Here is a 14,929-nt window from a genome sequence, read left to right as displayed (position 1 = left end):
ATTCATATCAATATATGTAGGGGAAAGTCAAATCATGCACTCTGTTTTTATTTACGTTTTACACAGCACTGCAACTATTTTCTACTAACTCACCATACTTACTCATAATCTCAAGAAGGATTCTGATTAGAATGACTTACAGGATGTTTTTTCTCCCACCACATTAGCAAAAACAGGCTTTCATAATATGCAGATTAACACACAAACAAAAACAAATCACACTTTGATTTTCCATCAGCTCCCTGTGCTCCAAAATTGGCAGCACAAACGTGTTGAAGTGCTGGTGTATACAAAAAAGCTCACTGCCTTCCCCTATTTGGTGGCACTGACAGGGAAAAGCAGGGAGGCACTCTGTCCTCGATATAACACAGACATCCTTCAGCAAGCCAAAGAGAGAGGCGCACACACACAAACAGAGGAGAGGAGGCAGTAAGGCAAGCAGACAGAAAAACAGGGACAGACACAAGGACAAACAGAGACAGGAGGACAGAGATAATTGGGAGGCAGAGACAGGTGTAGGGACTGCTGAAGCAAAGCTAGGTGAGAAGGAAGAGAGAGCGAGGATAATGAAGAGGTGGTTGCACCATCTGCTGCCAGAGAGTGAAACATGTTGTCGCCATTCAGAGGAGAGCAGGGAGGCAGCCAGCGATCTGCAGTGAGATACCCACAGACAACCCCTCCTGAATGGTAAGTGACTACATGGACTGTGTCCAAGCCTGTGTGTGTGTGTGTGTGAGAGAGAGAGCGTGTGTTCGCTCAAAATGTGCCTGTGTGTGTGAAGAAGTGTTTGAGATATTAATAACCTGCAGTATATTCATCAATTTCAATTCATGCCTTTTCAATGCTGTGCCTCTCTGCAGATGTTTCCTCTGCCTCACAACATAACAAACACACGATGATCAGGACGTTTTAAATTGCATCGCAGTGGCAGACAGTCAGAGGTGCATCTTTTGGTGTGATCATTGTCCAAAAGTAACAAGTGACATCTGAGTACAAAAACATACCAAAGCCTTTTAATGTGGATTGAGGTGAGACTTTATTGCAGCTACCTGCAGAGAAGACTCTCCTTCCTGTCATGGCAATAAAGTCAAAGCATTCAGGTAGCAGAGCAGGAAATACTTGCAATATAATGTGAGACGCAGATGACACTTGAAGAAAGGTATGTGTTTATGAAAAGACACTTGGATCCCTTGAACATCCAGGCATGCATTCTCCATTTGATCTCTTTTATTCAAGATTCTGCTGTACCCACTTGACTGGCTTGGATCTTCAAAATTAGATTTCCCATTATCCTCATAAAGGTGACTGGCCCGTCTCCTCGAGCTAAATGTCATCAGCCCTCTGGTGACATTTCCAGAGGTGAAATATCTTATCATTAATGTGGTCAGATTTACCAATATGATTCATGTAGGCTGAATATCCTCTCCATAGTGCACCAAAACAAATATAAGATGGTATCTGGATAAATCATTCAGCTGCCTAAGTTAGAATAAATTGGTTATTTAGCAACATCATTTATTTTATGTCTTGCTGATATGATCACATTTTTTTTTTAAATTCAGTTCTTAAAGCCTAAACTCAGCAGAGAAGTTGTCCAATGTTCAACTTGTTTTGTCAGTCTCTCGTTATGTGACTTTAGTGGCCATTTTTAAATGTAAGAATAATGATAAAGAATTACTTGCCACACAGATGTTTCCTCAGCGTGCGTTCTGGCAGTTTCACAATCAATATACACGGGGAGTTCATTATAAACGACCACAAGAAACAAGCCAGAGAAAATGTCCTCATTGACCCCATGGGGAATGAGGGCATTAAGTGTCTAGCAAACTTCCCTTTGGAGAAGGACTCTGTCCCTTTTACTTCCTCTCTGTGGCATCTTCATCTTCACTGTCTCTGTGTTTTTGTTTTAATGTAAGAGGCATAATCCTACTGTGTCATTACAACTCAGCAGTTTCTAAACCAGCCCTTCAGTAGGTAAGAGATGATGAACATTACATTATTCAAGGCAGAACTTCAGAGGTATTAGATAGGGATTATCCTATTATATGAAGTTATTTAGTTACCTTTTGCTTTCATTTTTATTTCTTTATTTCTAGTTTACTGCAACTTGTAAGTGAATTTTAGGATTAAACCAAAATAAAACATTTCTCAATATTTCAAGACACTAAGTCATCAATTTAAAACAGGAACTCAGTGTTTTGAGAACATTTCTTTTTATTTTGAGGAGATAATTTGATGATTTGGGATACTAACTCATTATTCTGAGAAAGTTTCTCATTATAATGCCTTACAGGATCTCCTTTTTTCCGAGGAATTTTTTTGCAGAAATGGACTTGAAAATTAAAAGCCACAGGAGACTCAGAAACAGCTTATTATTTGTCTCATTTTGTCATCACAATGGCCTTTTATCTTAAGAAGAAGAAATATGGTTGAACTGTGTGTACATGATTGTGACTGTAGCATCTATATTGCTGGTGTCCCTGTTAAAGAGAATGAAACAAAGGTGGTTTTCACATTTGAAGGTACACTATGCAAGATTTTTCTTAAAAATAAATAATGCATAGACAAAAATAATCACTTATGAATGATAAGAAGTGTGTAGTTGTGTGTGTATCTGCTGAGAACCTGCCTGCTGCATGTATTTTTTCTGTGTTCTGGACACTTTGCCGACCCAAAACATTTGATGAGCTGAGAATGAGACTCAATAATCAAACTATCTTTCTGGTGCGTTTATGAACAGCAACTGACAAATCCTGTTTATTCTTCCCTTAAGAGGGTCATCATATGACGCCCAGTGTGTGTGTTTGCTTGACAGAGATGTATGCTGATTGTGGCTGCTGGTGTTTGTCAGCATGAGTCACACATGTCTTCAGGTGGTCTTGTCTTTGTCCCAGAGGACATTCTTTCTCTCCTCCTCCGGGCTGAGACACTGTAGATGGACTCACTCTGCATTCAGACTCCGACTTGACATAATTACTAACCTGGCTGAATTCTTCCAAGGTCATAACTGGCCATCAATCGTCAGGAAAACAGCAGACAAAACAACACACACCCACACACACACACGCCCACACACCCGCACACACAGGCACGACAGCACACATTCACAACTGAACTCAAGCACGCCAACGTCTGTGTACACAAGGCAATCAGGTCTCCTATAGTGATGAGTCTAACTAGGTCTTCTGATAAATAAAGCCACACACACACACACACGCATTGTCACGTTGATGCTGGCCAAGTTATCGTAACCTAGCAACAGAGACAGGCATCAACCGTTCAGTCTTTTCCTGTCCAGCACCGGAGCAGCAAAGCCAAACCTCCCTCTGCTCTCTCTGGCTGCTGCCGCGCTCGTCTGCTGCTCCACCTCAAACCTCTGTTATTTCTCATCTCTTTATCTCCGTCTGTCACTCTCCATCACTTGCACCACCCTGCTGCTCTCTAACTGAATTTTCTCTTTCACTCAGACCGTCAGGATGAAGATTCTGCAGCTACAAGAGAGAAGAGTTTCAACGAAGAGGTAACGGATGAACTTCTATTTATTAAGGTGTTGAACTTTTATTGTTCTGATTATTTTACTGACTCTCTTTGCTTTTGATGATGCAGTCAGGGTTGGGCAGTAATGGATTACATGTAACTGGGATTATAATCAACCCAAATTACTTTTAAATCATGTGTGATAAGATTATAGTTGCATTGTCAGGGGCTATTCAATTCCTTTTTTTAAAATTACATGTTTAAAATATGGATTTTTAAAAATGATGGAATTCTTTTCATCATAACCACTTCTATTAACTGAAAAAACGCATCTGACATAAATTACTTCTCGCAGGTTGCCAGTTTGGTTAATGGTGACTTAACACTGTAAAGCCTGACACATCAAATAATTGACAGAAATCTCCTATTTCAAAAATAAAGTGTTTATTGGACTTTTTGACAGAATACAAAACAATTTGATATAATTTACATGCATATATTACCTTTGATATGTCAGGCATTTATAAAAGTTCATTGGTCACAATTATTTCATTTTCAAAATAAAAAGAAATTATTATTGCTTTTACAAGACTTGGCACATAATAAAAAGGTTCCTGTTTTTTTTTTTTCAAAACAGAAACCTTTTTATTTATCCTTGTGGTAGGCAATAAAATCTGAATTAGTCAATATAGCTAAGAGATTATGTTCCCCAAAGTACCATTTAGTGAAAATCAATTAAAAAGACAATTGCTAGCGAGTGAAACAGATTTTTGTAGCTTATTTTTTATATTAGCATAAGGTGCAATAATTTTAATGTTTGATTTTGAAGTAATCCAAAAGTAATCTAAAATTATTCATATTAGGCTGCTTTTTTTGTAATCCAATTGTTACTTTACAGATTACAGAAAATGACACATAATGTAATAGTAATAGTAGTAATGTAACAGACTACATTTCAGTGTAATCTGACCCAACAGTACAGCACAGCACAGTAGCTGACTTAAGCCTATGTCAGATGGACATTTGTTGAACCTGGCTGGATTTTATTCCATGTGAAATTTAATCTCCATCATTGTCATATGTGTGTTGTCTTGCCCTTTCAGAACAGATCCACACTGCTCTGAGGACACCACCCACAACACCAACATATGATAACAACGAGCAGCATCTGTCTGGAGGAGCAGCAGCCATTGTCACTGTCTTTTAAAAATACTCATATTCAGGGCAGGTTTTTGTGCAGCTGGTGTGTTTTATTTCAGTTACATGTCTTGAAAGTTGAGACAGAATCAGGTTTTCTCCACCTATGATGCACACTCCTGCCTCCATGGTGATGGGGATTGTCTTCGCCCCTTTGGGACTGGTCCTCGTCTTCACTGCCGCCATCACCCCACAGTGGAGAGAAGGACGGGCACGCCTGGGCGTGGCGTTGCCGGGGTCACTCCTTCGGTCAGGGGTGAAGGGTCACGGGGTTGGGGGGGTCAGGTCCGGGTCGGTGGAGGCGCTGCTGTTGCTGCGATCCGATGGACTTTGGGAGAGCTGCCTGCAGGTGGAGCACTCCGAGCTGAAGCAGTGCTGGCCGGTGGCAGGTCCGTACCAGAGAGACCCGAGGGTCCGCCTGGCTCAAGGTTTGGTCCTGACCTCACTGTTCTTGTGCGGCACTGGTATTCTCCTGGCCTGTGTCGGGGTCCGATGTTGGACAGATGTTCCTCTGAGAGGTGTAGCGGCTACGGGGGGACTCCTGGTGGTGATATCCGGACTGCTCAGCCTCACTGCACTGGGAGTGTACACCCACAACCTAGGAAGGTTGGGGCTGGCGGACCCGAGTCAAGTGATCACTAACCCCAGGTTCCCCCACCTCAGCCTCCACCCGGCCGGCTCGCTCTACTTTGGGTGGTTGGGTTCGTGTTTACAGGTGCTGGGAGGTAGCGCTCTGCTGTTCAGCTTCAAACGGCCGAGATGTCCGACCTGCCCGTCCTGCCCAGACCTGCCTGCCTGCCCCGCATGTCGTTCATGCCCAGAGATCACCAACAAGCCAGATACGAATGTATACGAAGTCAGCTGTTAGAATGTGAACCTTAAAGGGATAGTTTGGATTTTTTGAAGTAGAATTGAATGAAGTTCTTATCCATAGTCAGTGTGTTACCTACAGTAGATGACAGCAGGCACTAGCAGATCAGGCTTATGAGCAGCAGGGGCAAAAAACTTGAAAGGGCACCAGCTGTAAGCGATGTGCCACCAACATGCAGAAAGCTTGGATTAAAATGAAGTACAAAAACTACTACACCTCTAATAAAACACACAGAACTACTAAATATTTAGCCATTGGAGGGATCAACTAATTTTTGAGCATGTGGGCAGCCGATATGGCACTGCATCACATTTTTTCACTGGAAGAGCACTTTCTAACGTTTTGTCCACTGCAAGGACAGCTAAAAGGATGCCTCAATACATTGTCTTGGACACTGGGCCACCCAGGAGGGACGTTTATCATGTTTTATCTACCATAGCAGCAACAAAGAGGGCGTTTTTACAAACACAAGGCAAGAACAGTTGCTGGTCTACTGCTGCCTCAATCGGTTTATTCATGTTGTCGTGCGACTTTGGTGTTTTGCACGTTTGTGTTTTGTTTTTTAAAGGGTTTGTTTGGATTCACCAAAGTCACACATTAACACAAACAAACTATCCAGTCGAGGCAGCAGTAGGCCAGCAACCAGTGGGAGTCCGGTAGTTTTGGAGAAAACTATATTTGGCTTATTTAAAGGTAGTTTCCTGTCAGAAAAGGCTTTCTGACTGCAAGGTAGAGGGGTGAAAATATTTTAAATATAGTGTACACTTAAACTAATGTTGTTTTTCTTTTTAGGTGGCTAAAATATGTTTTGCTTCTGTCCCTGTCTACAGCAGTAGATTGCTTAACTTCCTGCACGGTACTGTAGGAAAGTGCTGCATCTCCAAGCCAGGGGCGTGTCGACCACCATCCACTGTAGGTAATATACTGACTATGGATAAATACCCCCACTTCAAAAAACCTTACCTATCTCTTTAAAAGACTTAAAGATAAACATGAGTAAACTAAACAAATCTGGACACTTCTTAAAGTCACTTTCAACTCATCAGTAAAAAAAGATCTACCAATTGATGAGATCAGTCAATTCATAAATGATTGTGAATCACAGGATGTTTCCACTTCCTGATTAATGCACTCCAATGTCAGGTATAAACTGCCTCCTGACACAGACTGAAACATAATTTTGGGCTGTAGAATTCAAAGTGATGAGTCACAGAGTGCAAAGATTGTTACGGATTCATTAAGATCATCGTGGTTGAAAAGAGCTCAAGTTCCTGCTGCCTTTAACTGCAACATGTAGTGAAACATGACTGAAATGTCTCTTTGTGCTGCCTTTTACATTGTAGCCATGCCTTTGTACTGTTAGCACGAAACATTTTTTGTGTCCGACCAAAACTGTGAAATGTAAAATACTTGTGATAAATTGCGACAGTGGACAGTAGCAGTTGCTTAGATAATGTTGGGGCTTTAAATATGATTGTTAAAGCTTGTTTCAGATGTCGTTTCAATGGATTTTACAGCACCTTCTAGTTTTAGGTCACATGTCAACAGAGTATTCAATAAACATGAAAGTGCCAGTTTATTTGCAAATATGGGTCTCTGGAGTGGAGAAAACAATCCTGAATAATTTTCTCCAGATGGATTTTCAATCTGCTTTTAATATTCTCTGGATTCAAGCGATGACAAATACCAGTTTTAAAAATCAGATAAACTGTAAACACATTACCCATAATAACCCAGTTTGTTAGCCTGTCAGAATAAATCTTTGTATAATACCTCCACTGAGGAGCCTTCGTCTAATGAATGTGACATTTTTTGACTTGACAACAGTGAGAAGAAAAACAACGATTGAGGAGGAGGAGGATGTACAACAGGGTGTTGTTTGTTCTTTGTAAATTATTTGCTGATGTTTACTTGTTATACTGTGTTCATACTTGGTGGTGCGTTCTGCATTGAATAAAGCATAAATATAATATATCACTGTGTGTTTTATGTGATATCAAAAGCTTGATTAAACTTAACCATCAGCTTTGTGTCTTTGATAAACTCGACAGAAACAAAATAAAACTTGCCAAAAACGTCTTGGCCTGTCTTTCCACAACTGATGGATATTTTCACATCCAACGCTGTGAATAAAGGGTTTATTCCAACCAAACAAGAGCTGACTATTGTAGTAGCAGTGAAAAACTGAGCCAAGACATTTTTGGTGAGTTTTGTTTTGCTTCTGCTGAGTTTGAATCAAGATGACAATGCTAACAGTTATCTAGGACACTGAGTTGTTTATCAAAATGCTCAGTTAACACTGTCATCTTGATTCAAGTCTAACAGAAAAATAAAACTCTTGGCTCATCTTTTCACTGCTCCAACAATCGCAAACTCTTGTTTAGTCAGAACAAACCCTATATTCACTGCATTAGAAGTGAAAATATTGATCTAATGATTGTTTGAGCAGTGGAAAGATGTTGTTGGTGAGTTTTATTTTGTCTCTCTCAAGTTAGAATCAAGATGACAATGCCAGCTAGCCAACTCACTTTTCTAGAAAATTAAATAAATTAACAATATCTCTCCAGCTAACTGTGACATTTGAAGTGAGTAACTTAAGGATGAAAAGGCAAAGTTTGTAGGCAAAGATAACGTTACTTTAGTGTTGACAGGAAGTAAACAGAAGTGCAGCTCATTGTGCAAGTAGAAAACTGAACAGAAACCAGTAAAAATCATTATATACAGTATGATTCTTCATATACATCATCATATACATCTTTGTTTTCCTTCTAGCATGATTTCCATATTCAGTGAATCAGCCAGCTCAGTTGAGTGGGTGGATTTGATTGTCTGGACCCGGAGAACTATCCTTATACTGTAGACTTACATACTGAGGCTACTTATACAACTTGTTCAAGTGTTGGACAGTTAATCAAATACATTCAGACCCCGCACAAAGAGATCGTCACAGCCAACGCACAGCACACAAGGTCACTGCAGTTAAACCTGGTAAATTGACAAAGAGTTCTGTTCTGTTTGCAAACGATGTAATTCAGCCGGTGAGTAAAAGTTAAGTGACAGATCCACGGTAGCAGAGAGCAGGAGTTCAGTACACTGAATCTGGCACATATCTGAGTCACTAATGTGTTTTTATTGAGGACACTCAATGTAGAAGTTTGGAAAATTCATGTGCCAGTTCACTTTTTCTTTTTTGCTTCAATAGAACAAGTGTGCCTTTGAATTTGAGAGGGTCTTTTTGTATTGTTTGTGTGTGCGATTATGTGAGTGCACTCCTGCATCAATAAATACAGTCTGTGCTTTAACACTCTATAGTGCAACCAGCAAACTCGACATTGTATATTGTTAGATTTTAATTCATAGCTCAGATTTTGATGCCAATTTTGACATTATTGAATCAAAAGCTAATTAAAATAAAAGGTCACTGCTGTATGGCAGACTATTGTGAAAGCAGCATACTTGGCCTGGAGTGTGAATAAACGATTTCTAGATTAAATCTCTTCACTGAAGAGCACTTCACCAAGCAGCTTAAAGAGGCTTTACACTGAAAGAGAGTCTTGACACACTGAAATTCATGGACGTACACATTTAAAGGTATGCATCACATGCACATACTGAATAAACAAATACAAAGAAGGTGGATAAAATATCAGCTTTATCAACCATATGGAAAATAAATGAAGTATGAACATAATATGGGACATAGTGTTTTTACTTCCACCCAATGAGCGACCATATATATATATATATACACATATATTTTTTGTTGTGTTCAATATTTTTTCATTTGTATATCTCATATATGTCACATCTAACATGTCTTGAAAGGAGGGTTGTATTGTAAAGGATTACATAATCAGCTTACAAAATATTTAAATCCAAGTGTCAAGGGTTACTTGATTAAAGTTCCGATTACATCTTTAAAAAACAACGATTTGAAAGTAATGGTACTTCTTTCAACAGCAGCAACATCTTTTAGGAAGCCTTTTAACACCTTGGCAGGGACTACAGATAAATTGCATTGCAACCCTAACCCTTTTTTTACTATAAGTATTTACTGTGTGCTTTACTTAATGTGCACAGTCCCTCTCTAAATCAACTACTCAAGACAAAAACTGCTTTGTAATTTGTATTCGGTAGCTGACTACATTTCATGTAATCTGACACAAACAGTGCTTGTAAGGTTTTTTTTTGGTTTTTTTTGGTTTTTTTGTTTTTTTTACTATACTTACAAGATTTCGTCTTCATAAATGGTTGTCCAACTCATGTCGGCTTAATGTCACACATATCTACTTATATGTATATTTACTTTGCAAGTTTCATACAAAAGACAGAAACATTAAATTAATATTTCTTTTCCATGTGGGAAGTCTTGTGAGTCATCCCTCATTCAGTCACCCTGACCTTGATATTTATCCACAACAAGGACTTCACAACATGTTTCAGTGATCATCACGCTCCCTTTTTATTAAGTCAATGAATAGCACAGTGAAAAGGAGCAGGGCTGACATCTCAGCGCTTGAAGAGTCTTCCATTGTGTTGCTGCATTCATAGCAGACTTGGGCAAAAAGGAACACTGAACCAGAACTGTCATACAGCTTTTATGCACGGTTTGTACAGTACACACACATGTAGAGTCCATATATGTGGTGAAGTACAGTCAGTGTTCTCCACAGGGGCATGACGACTCAAAAAAGGAGCTACAACAGTGTTACCAAAGCAAATGATGTGCAAAATCTTTCAGATGTTTACCTTTATTAAGGTCAATAAACAAATACATACAGTATTTATAGTGAAACTGTATTTACAAATCACATTACAAGAGGCATGCCTTATATTACACTGAAATCTAATAAAAGTTCTAATTTTTTTTTATCATCAGAAGACCAAAACAGCCTCAGAATCCTCATAAATACACTGAACTCAGATTGACACTTGGCAAATTGTTCTTTTCTCTGTTGTAAACTTGTCAGATTTATTTGTTGTAAGTAAGTCTGTGTCTAAATTTGCAATTCAAGTCTGCACTGATGCACGTCACTAACATACTTGATTAAAGTGCTGATTTCATGGCAATTCAAACTAATCTTCTCTGGTGCAATGCACCCGTTTCACACTGTTGCATGTCAAACGTTGTCCATTTGTCTGATTCTAGTAAACAAAATTTGCAGTGGTGTGACTGCTCCAGGCGTAGCCTTAAATGTAGAAGTAGTTTTCAGAGGCTTCTCCGCTCTCCGCCATTTCACTCAGCTGTTTATTTATTGACTCCTGCAGCGATCCCAGATTGAGTTCTAACACCGGACTGCTCGTCTCTGTGCTCGGAGAACCCTGCGGGATCTCCAGGAGAACATCAGAGGGCTCTGCGTCCACTAACTGCTCCCCGTCGCTGAGGCTCAGCCTGTATGCGCCTTCTGTCTCTGCTGTGGCTGTTTCTGTGGCAACGGTTTCCATGGCGACCTCTTCAATAGGTGTGTCCTGCACCGGCGCGTCACCCCCCTTTTCTTTGGAGGCCTTGAGTGCGGCCACTCTGTTGATTTCTTGAATCAGCTCCTCGTTGTGCTCTTTCCACTCGCGGTACTTTGATGGCGTCAGATCAGGGTCGTCTAAGATCTTGCTGATCTGCAGAAGCTCCGCCTCTTTGGACTGGAGAGGAAAAATGACTTTCAGTGACCGTGCAGATTCTGATTCTGTCTGAGAACAACATCCATGCTGTACAAAGTATTTTTTTTTATATTGGTTCATTCTAAATCCTTGAATCAAATGGAAAAAAAAACATACCACAGAGGTGTCATACATAAACAGTGAGCATTTACTTCTTCTACTCAGATTAAAACTTAAACCTGATCACAGCATATCTGCATAACATCTACCAGTTTCATACTTATTCCACACATCGCCTTCACTCATTCCCATACTTCACAATCTCAGTTTAGTGTGTTTTGTGTGTATTTTCTCATTTATCTTACTTGTCTTTAGGGATGTGCGCTTTAAAACAGAGCCTGACACAGCCTCTGACAGCGACAATAATATTGGTTGGGATGCAGAGTTGTGGAGGTTAAAACTTCAGTTCAGTCAAAAGCATGAAAATATAGCACTTTTTTTATGGTTATTACTGCTAGTGTTTTCTACCTGGCCAATGCTAAATTAACTGTATTTGTAATTACTACAGCAGAATGAAGGTTGTGTTTCCACTACAGGAAGTTTGCCCTAAGGGCTAGGAACCTTTGGAGGAACTTAAAACACTTTTATTGCAGGGACCAGGGTCTAAATTAAGTTCCAGGGACAATATTTTGTTGCCCAAAAAGTCCCTGCTTTGGGGCTAGTACAGGATTGAAAGAGCACAGAAACTTTGGACGTTGGACGTTTCTGATTGGTATTTGCAGCTACCATTTTTTAAAACCTGCAGCCGCAAACCAGTTTGTTTTTTGTTCATTGTGTTCGACATATCAACAAGGTTTCAGAGAAAAAAGCAAAGTTTGCCTCTTTTCGGGGGTCTTTAGACTGCAGTGGAAACGCAGCCAACAACTGACTGATAGAACCTTGAGAAGTAGTTCCTGAGAATAAAAGTTGTGGGAACGTTCGATGGAAAGGCAGTTTATGTCATCATATGGATTATATGCTGGGACAGAGAATCTGACTGATGTGCTGGATGATTTCTCTGCTCACCTTCAGGGTGCTCTGCAGGGCCCGGAGTGTGTGCGCCTTCTCATTGATGACGGGGTTCTTGTTGCGTCGAATGAATGATTTCCTGAAGTGGTCGTGTGTAAATGGCTGCTCATGGCCGATCAGAGAAACTCCTCCTTCCTTTATGTTGTTTAACATCATGCCCATCTCGTCCACTGGTCCTCCTTCACACGGCGACGAAGATGCACATAAAGAGACAAATAAAGATGGAGGAACAGACATGAAAGAGAATTAAATACAAAACAGAGCAGTGGGGTTTGGCTGACAACATCACACACAAGGCTGTTGTGAACCATATATCTGTTGACAGCTGATTCGGCAAAATATCCACAGGGTAAGGTCAAGAGAAAAAACATGTCATGAAGAAGATGAACTTTTCCACTCTCAGATTATTAAAACATTTATCAGCAGGTCTCAGATTAAAGAAATTATTCACTGAGAGAGAAAATAAGAAATCAGCAGAGAGATCAAGAAAAAAAACTGAGACAGAGTTATAAAAAACATACCTGTTCCTTTGCTGCCCCCTGTTGAATTACTCGATAATGCCGCCTTGTTCGTCTTCCCCTTGGGCCGAGGCAGAGTGTTGGACTGCACTTTCTGAGGGACACAATGACATACAGTAATCTGAATGGTGCTGCAAATGGTGTGTTTGTTCATACATGTGCAAACCTCTGACTGTACTGACCTTGTATCTTCTGCGGGGTGAAGGTGATCTCTCACTTTCTGATTCAGTCTCACTGTAACATTCTGTTCACAAAGAAACACAACAGGTTGATAATTAATGATAACAATGATACGTTATACATATATATACATATATATATATATATATATATATATATATGTAAAAAAAAAACCATCTGGTATGCAGATAAACGTGACGCATATTTGACTTATCTGATTATTTTTGACTGGCTGGTAGGAATTGATTAAAATCATATAACAAGCAGGTAACCATAGCAACAGTTATTATGCTTCATCCTACATTACCTGTTAACTCAGAGCAGTGAAATGATCATAACCATGAATCAATAAGGCTGCAATAGATGCCTTTGATTGTTCGTTTATAAATGGCTGACAAAAACACGATTAAACATGATGGACTCAGAGGAGGACACACAACAATCCTGTCCGTTATTTTGTTACATCAGGACACCTCATAATGCAATATTGGTTATTTCCTTAACAAAGAATGAAATTCATTTTAAGTAAATTTATTTATAAAACCCTAAATCATAAGTCAAGCAAAATAGATTACACTCAAGAAAAATATAAATGCAACACTGTTGTTTTTTCTCGTATTTTTGATGTATTTAAGTAAAATATCTTAGACTATGCACACAAAAGGTTTATTTCTCTCAAATTTTGTTCAAAATGTGGATAAAATCTGTGTTAGTGAAAATCTATCCACCTGACAGATGTGGCATATAGAGATGTTAATTAAACAGCATGATTATTGCACAGGTGTGTCTTGGACTGGTCGCAATAAAAATGTTCTAATGTGCAGTTTGATCTTGAAAATAAGACATTTATTAGGCACTGAACTGTGTTTATTTCACATAAGGCTACAGACACACTCGCCCACACAACGCCATGCATACATGCTGTCTGCCATCTGTCCGGTACAGTGAAAACCGGAATTCATCCAGGAAGAGAACACTTCTACAAAGCGCCAGAGGCCAGCTCGAAGGCGAGCATTTGCCCACTAAAGTCAATAATCGAACTGCGGCCAGGTCAAGACCTCAGTGAGGATGACGAGCACACAGATGAGCTTCTCTGAGACGGTTCCTGACAGTTTGTGCAGAAATTCTTTGGCTGTGCAAACCGACTGTTGCATCAGCTGTCCTTGTGGTTCAGATGATCTTGCAGGCAGAGGTGTCACCATACACCAATACTGACCATGATTTTTTTAAAAACAAATACTGATATCATGTTAATGACGTGATAATACTGTGAAATCATGTCACATAGATTGATTATTGTGGCAAATGGGAAGCGCTTGAATTTTAACAAAGTCTGTGGGAGCAAAATGGGAGCAAAACCAAAGTGCTGCATGTTGCAAGCTATTGCAAGACATTTTGGATGAATGAGAACACTGCATGCATATTTAAGTGTATAGTCTTTAGTGATTAACAGTATAAATATCAGTGAAAAAAATGTTTCCCCACCTTCTTCACTGTCTGGGCCTGTGTGGAACTTCTTATGCTTCTGTATGGCTGTAATCAGACAGTTAATCCACCTGGAGATAAACAAAATAAGATGATATGTCAACAGAAATGAAGAAAACACAATTTCCGTTTCAGTGATGTCTAGTATTAGTCTACTAGAGGTTTAAATTTCAACAAAAGTGATCACTATGTCAGACAGAATATAACCAGGATCCTAAGAAGCCAACTGTAGGGGGCAGTGTAGACCAACACCTGTTCGAGTTTGATTTAACACCTCTAATGTGCTCAGTGCTGGCAAAAAATGAATGAATGAAGATGTTATATTCTGTAGCTGATGCACTTCATCTACTTGATGCATTTTAGAGCTGGTTGTGTATGTAAGAACTGTTTAATTTTTATTCTTTTTCTATGATGCTAAAAAGGTGGTTAACACAGAACCAAGAATGAAATCATTCATCAAACTGTCACAGTTGATCTGTAAATACTACATGCATCCTGTGAACAGTAATTTATAATGCCTGTTGTTTGTAATGTGTTT

The 14,929-nt window shown here is 39.5% G+C and overlaps 2 protein-coding genes across 3 annotated transcripts in view; one reads left to right on the top strand and one right to left on the bottom strand.

Moving 5' to 3' along the window:
• Nucleotides 1–372: 372 nt before the first annotated feature.
• cldn23l (claudin 23-like) lies at nt 373–5,805 on the top strand. 2 transcript variants are annotated; one of them, XM_084743231.1, is made up of 3 exons: nt 373–687; nt 3,468–3,520; nt 4,581–5,805. In XM_084743231.1, the coding sequence occupies exon 3, from the start codon at nt 4,781–4,783 to the stop codon at nt 5,540–5,542; it is 762 nt and encodes a 253-aa protein (XP_084599357.1). In that variant the 5' UTR covers nt 373–687; nt 3,468–3,520; nt 4,581–4,780; the 3' UTR covers nt 5,543–5,805. The 2 variants fall into 2 exon arrangements, with proteins under 2 accessions (XP_084599357.1, XP_084599358.1); XM_084743232.1 differs by having other exon boundaries at nt 3,468–3,547.
• A 4,177-nt stretch (nt 5,806–9,982) lies between these two features.
• cnksr1 (connector enhancer of kinase suppressor of Ras 1) overlaps nt 9,983–14,929 on the bottom strand; it is a 39,685-nt gene continuing 34,738 nt past the window's right edge. Inside the window, exons 17-21 of the mRNA XM_084742775.1 lie at nt 14,392–14,462; nt 12,909–12,970; nt 12,730–12,820; nt 12,206–12,387; nt 9,983–11,182 (exon numbers count right to left, since the gene is read on the bottom strand). Of these exons, the coding sequence (XP_084598901.1) occupies nt 10,736–11,182; nt 12,206–12,387; nt 12,730–12,820; nt 12,909–12,970; nt 14,392–14,462 (853 nt within the window). The 3' untranslated portion in view covers nt 9,983–10,735. The remainder of the gene's footprint in view (nt 11,183–12,205; nt 12,388–12,729; nt 12,821–12,908; nt 12,971–14,391; nt 14,463–14,929) is intronic.

Source organism: Lutjanus erythropterus, chromosome 18 (genome assembly GCF_056507025.1).
Source record: "Lutjanus erythropterus isolate fLutEry1 chromosome 18, fLutEry1.hap2, whole genome shotgun sequence".
Classification (NCBI taxonomy): Eukaryota; Metazoa; Chordata; class Actinopteri; order Lutjaniformes; family Lutjanidae; genus Lutjanus; species Lutjanus erythropterus.
Note: the sequence above shows the minus strand (reverse complement) of the source record. Positions and strands in the feature narration are given on the sequence as shown.

What these genes read in the sequence shown, in the direction of transcription:
- cldn23l (XM_084743231.1), top strand. Translation starts at nt 4,781, where the DNA reads ATGATGCACACTCCTGCCTCCATGGTGATGGGGATTGTCTTCGCCCCT.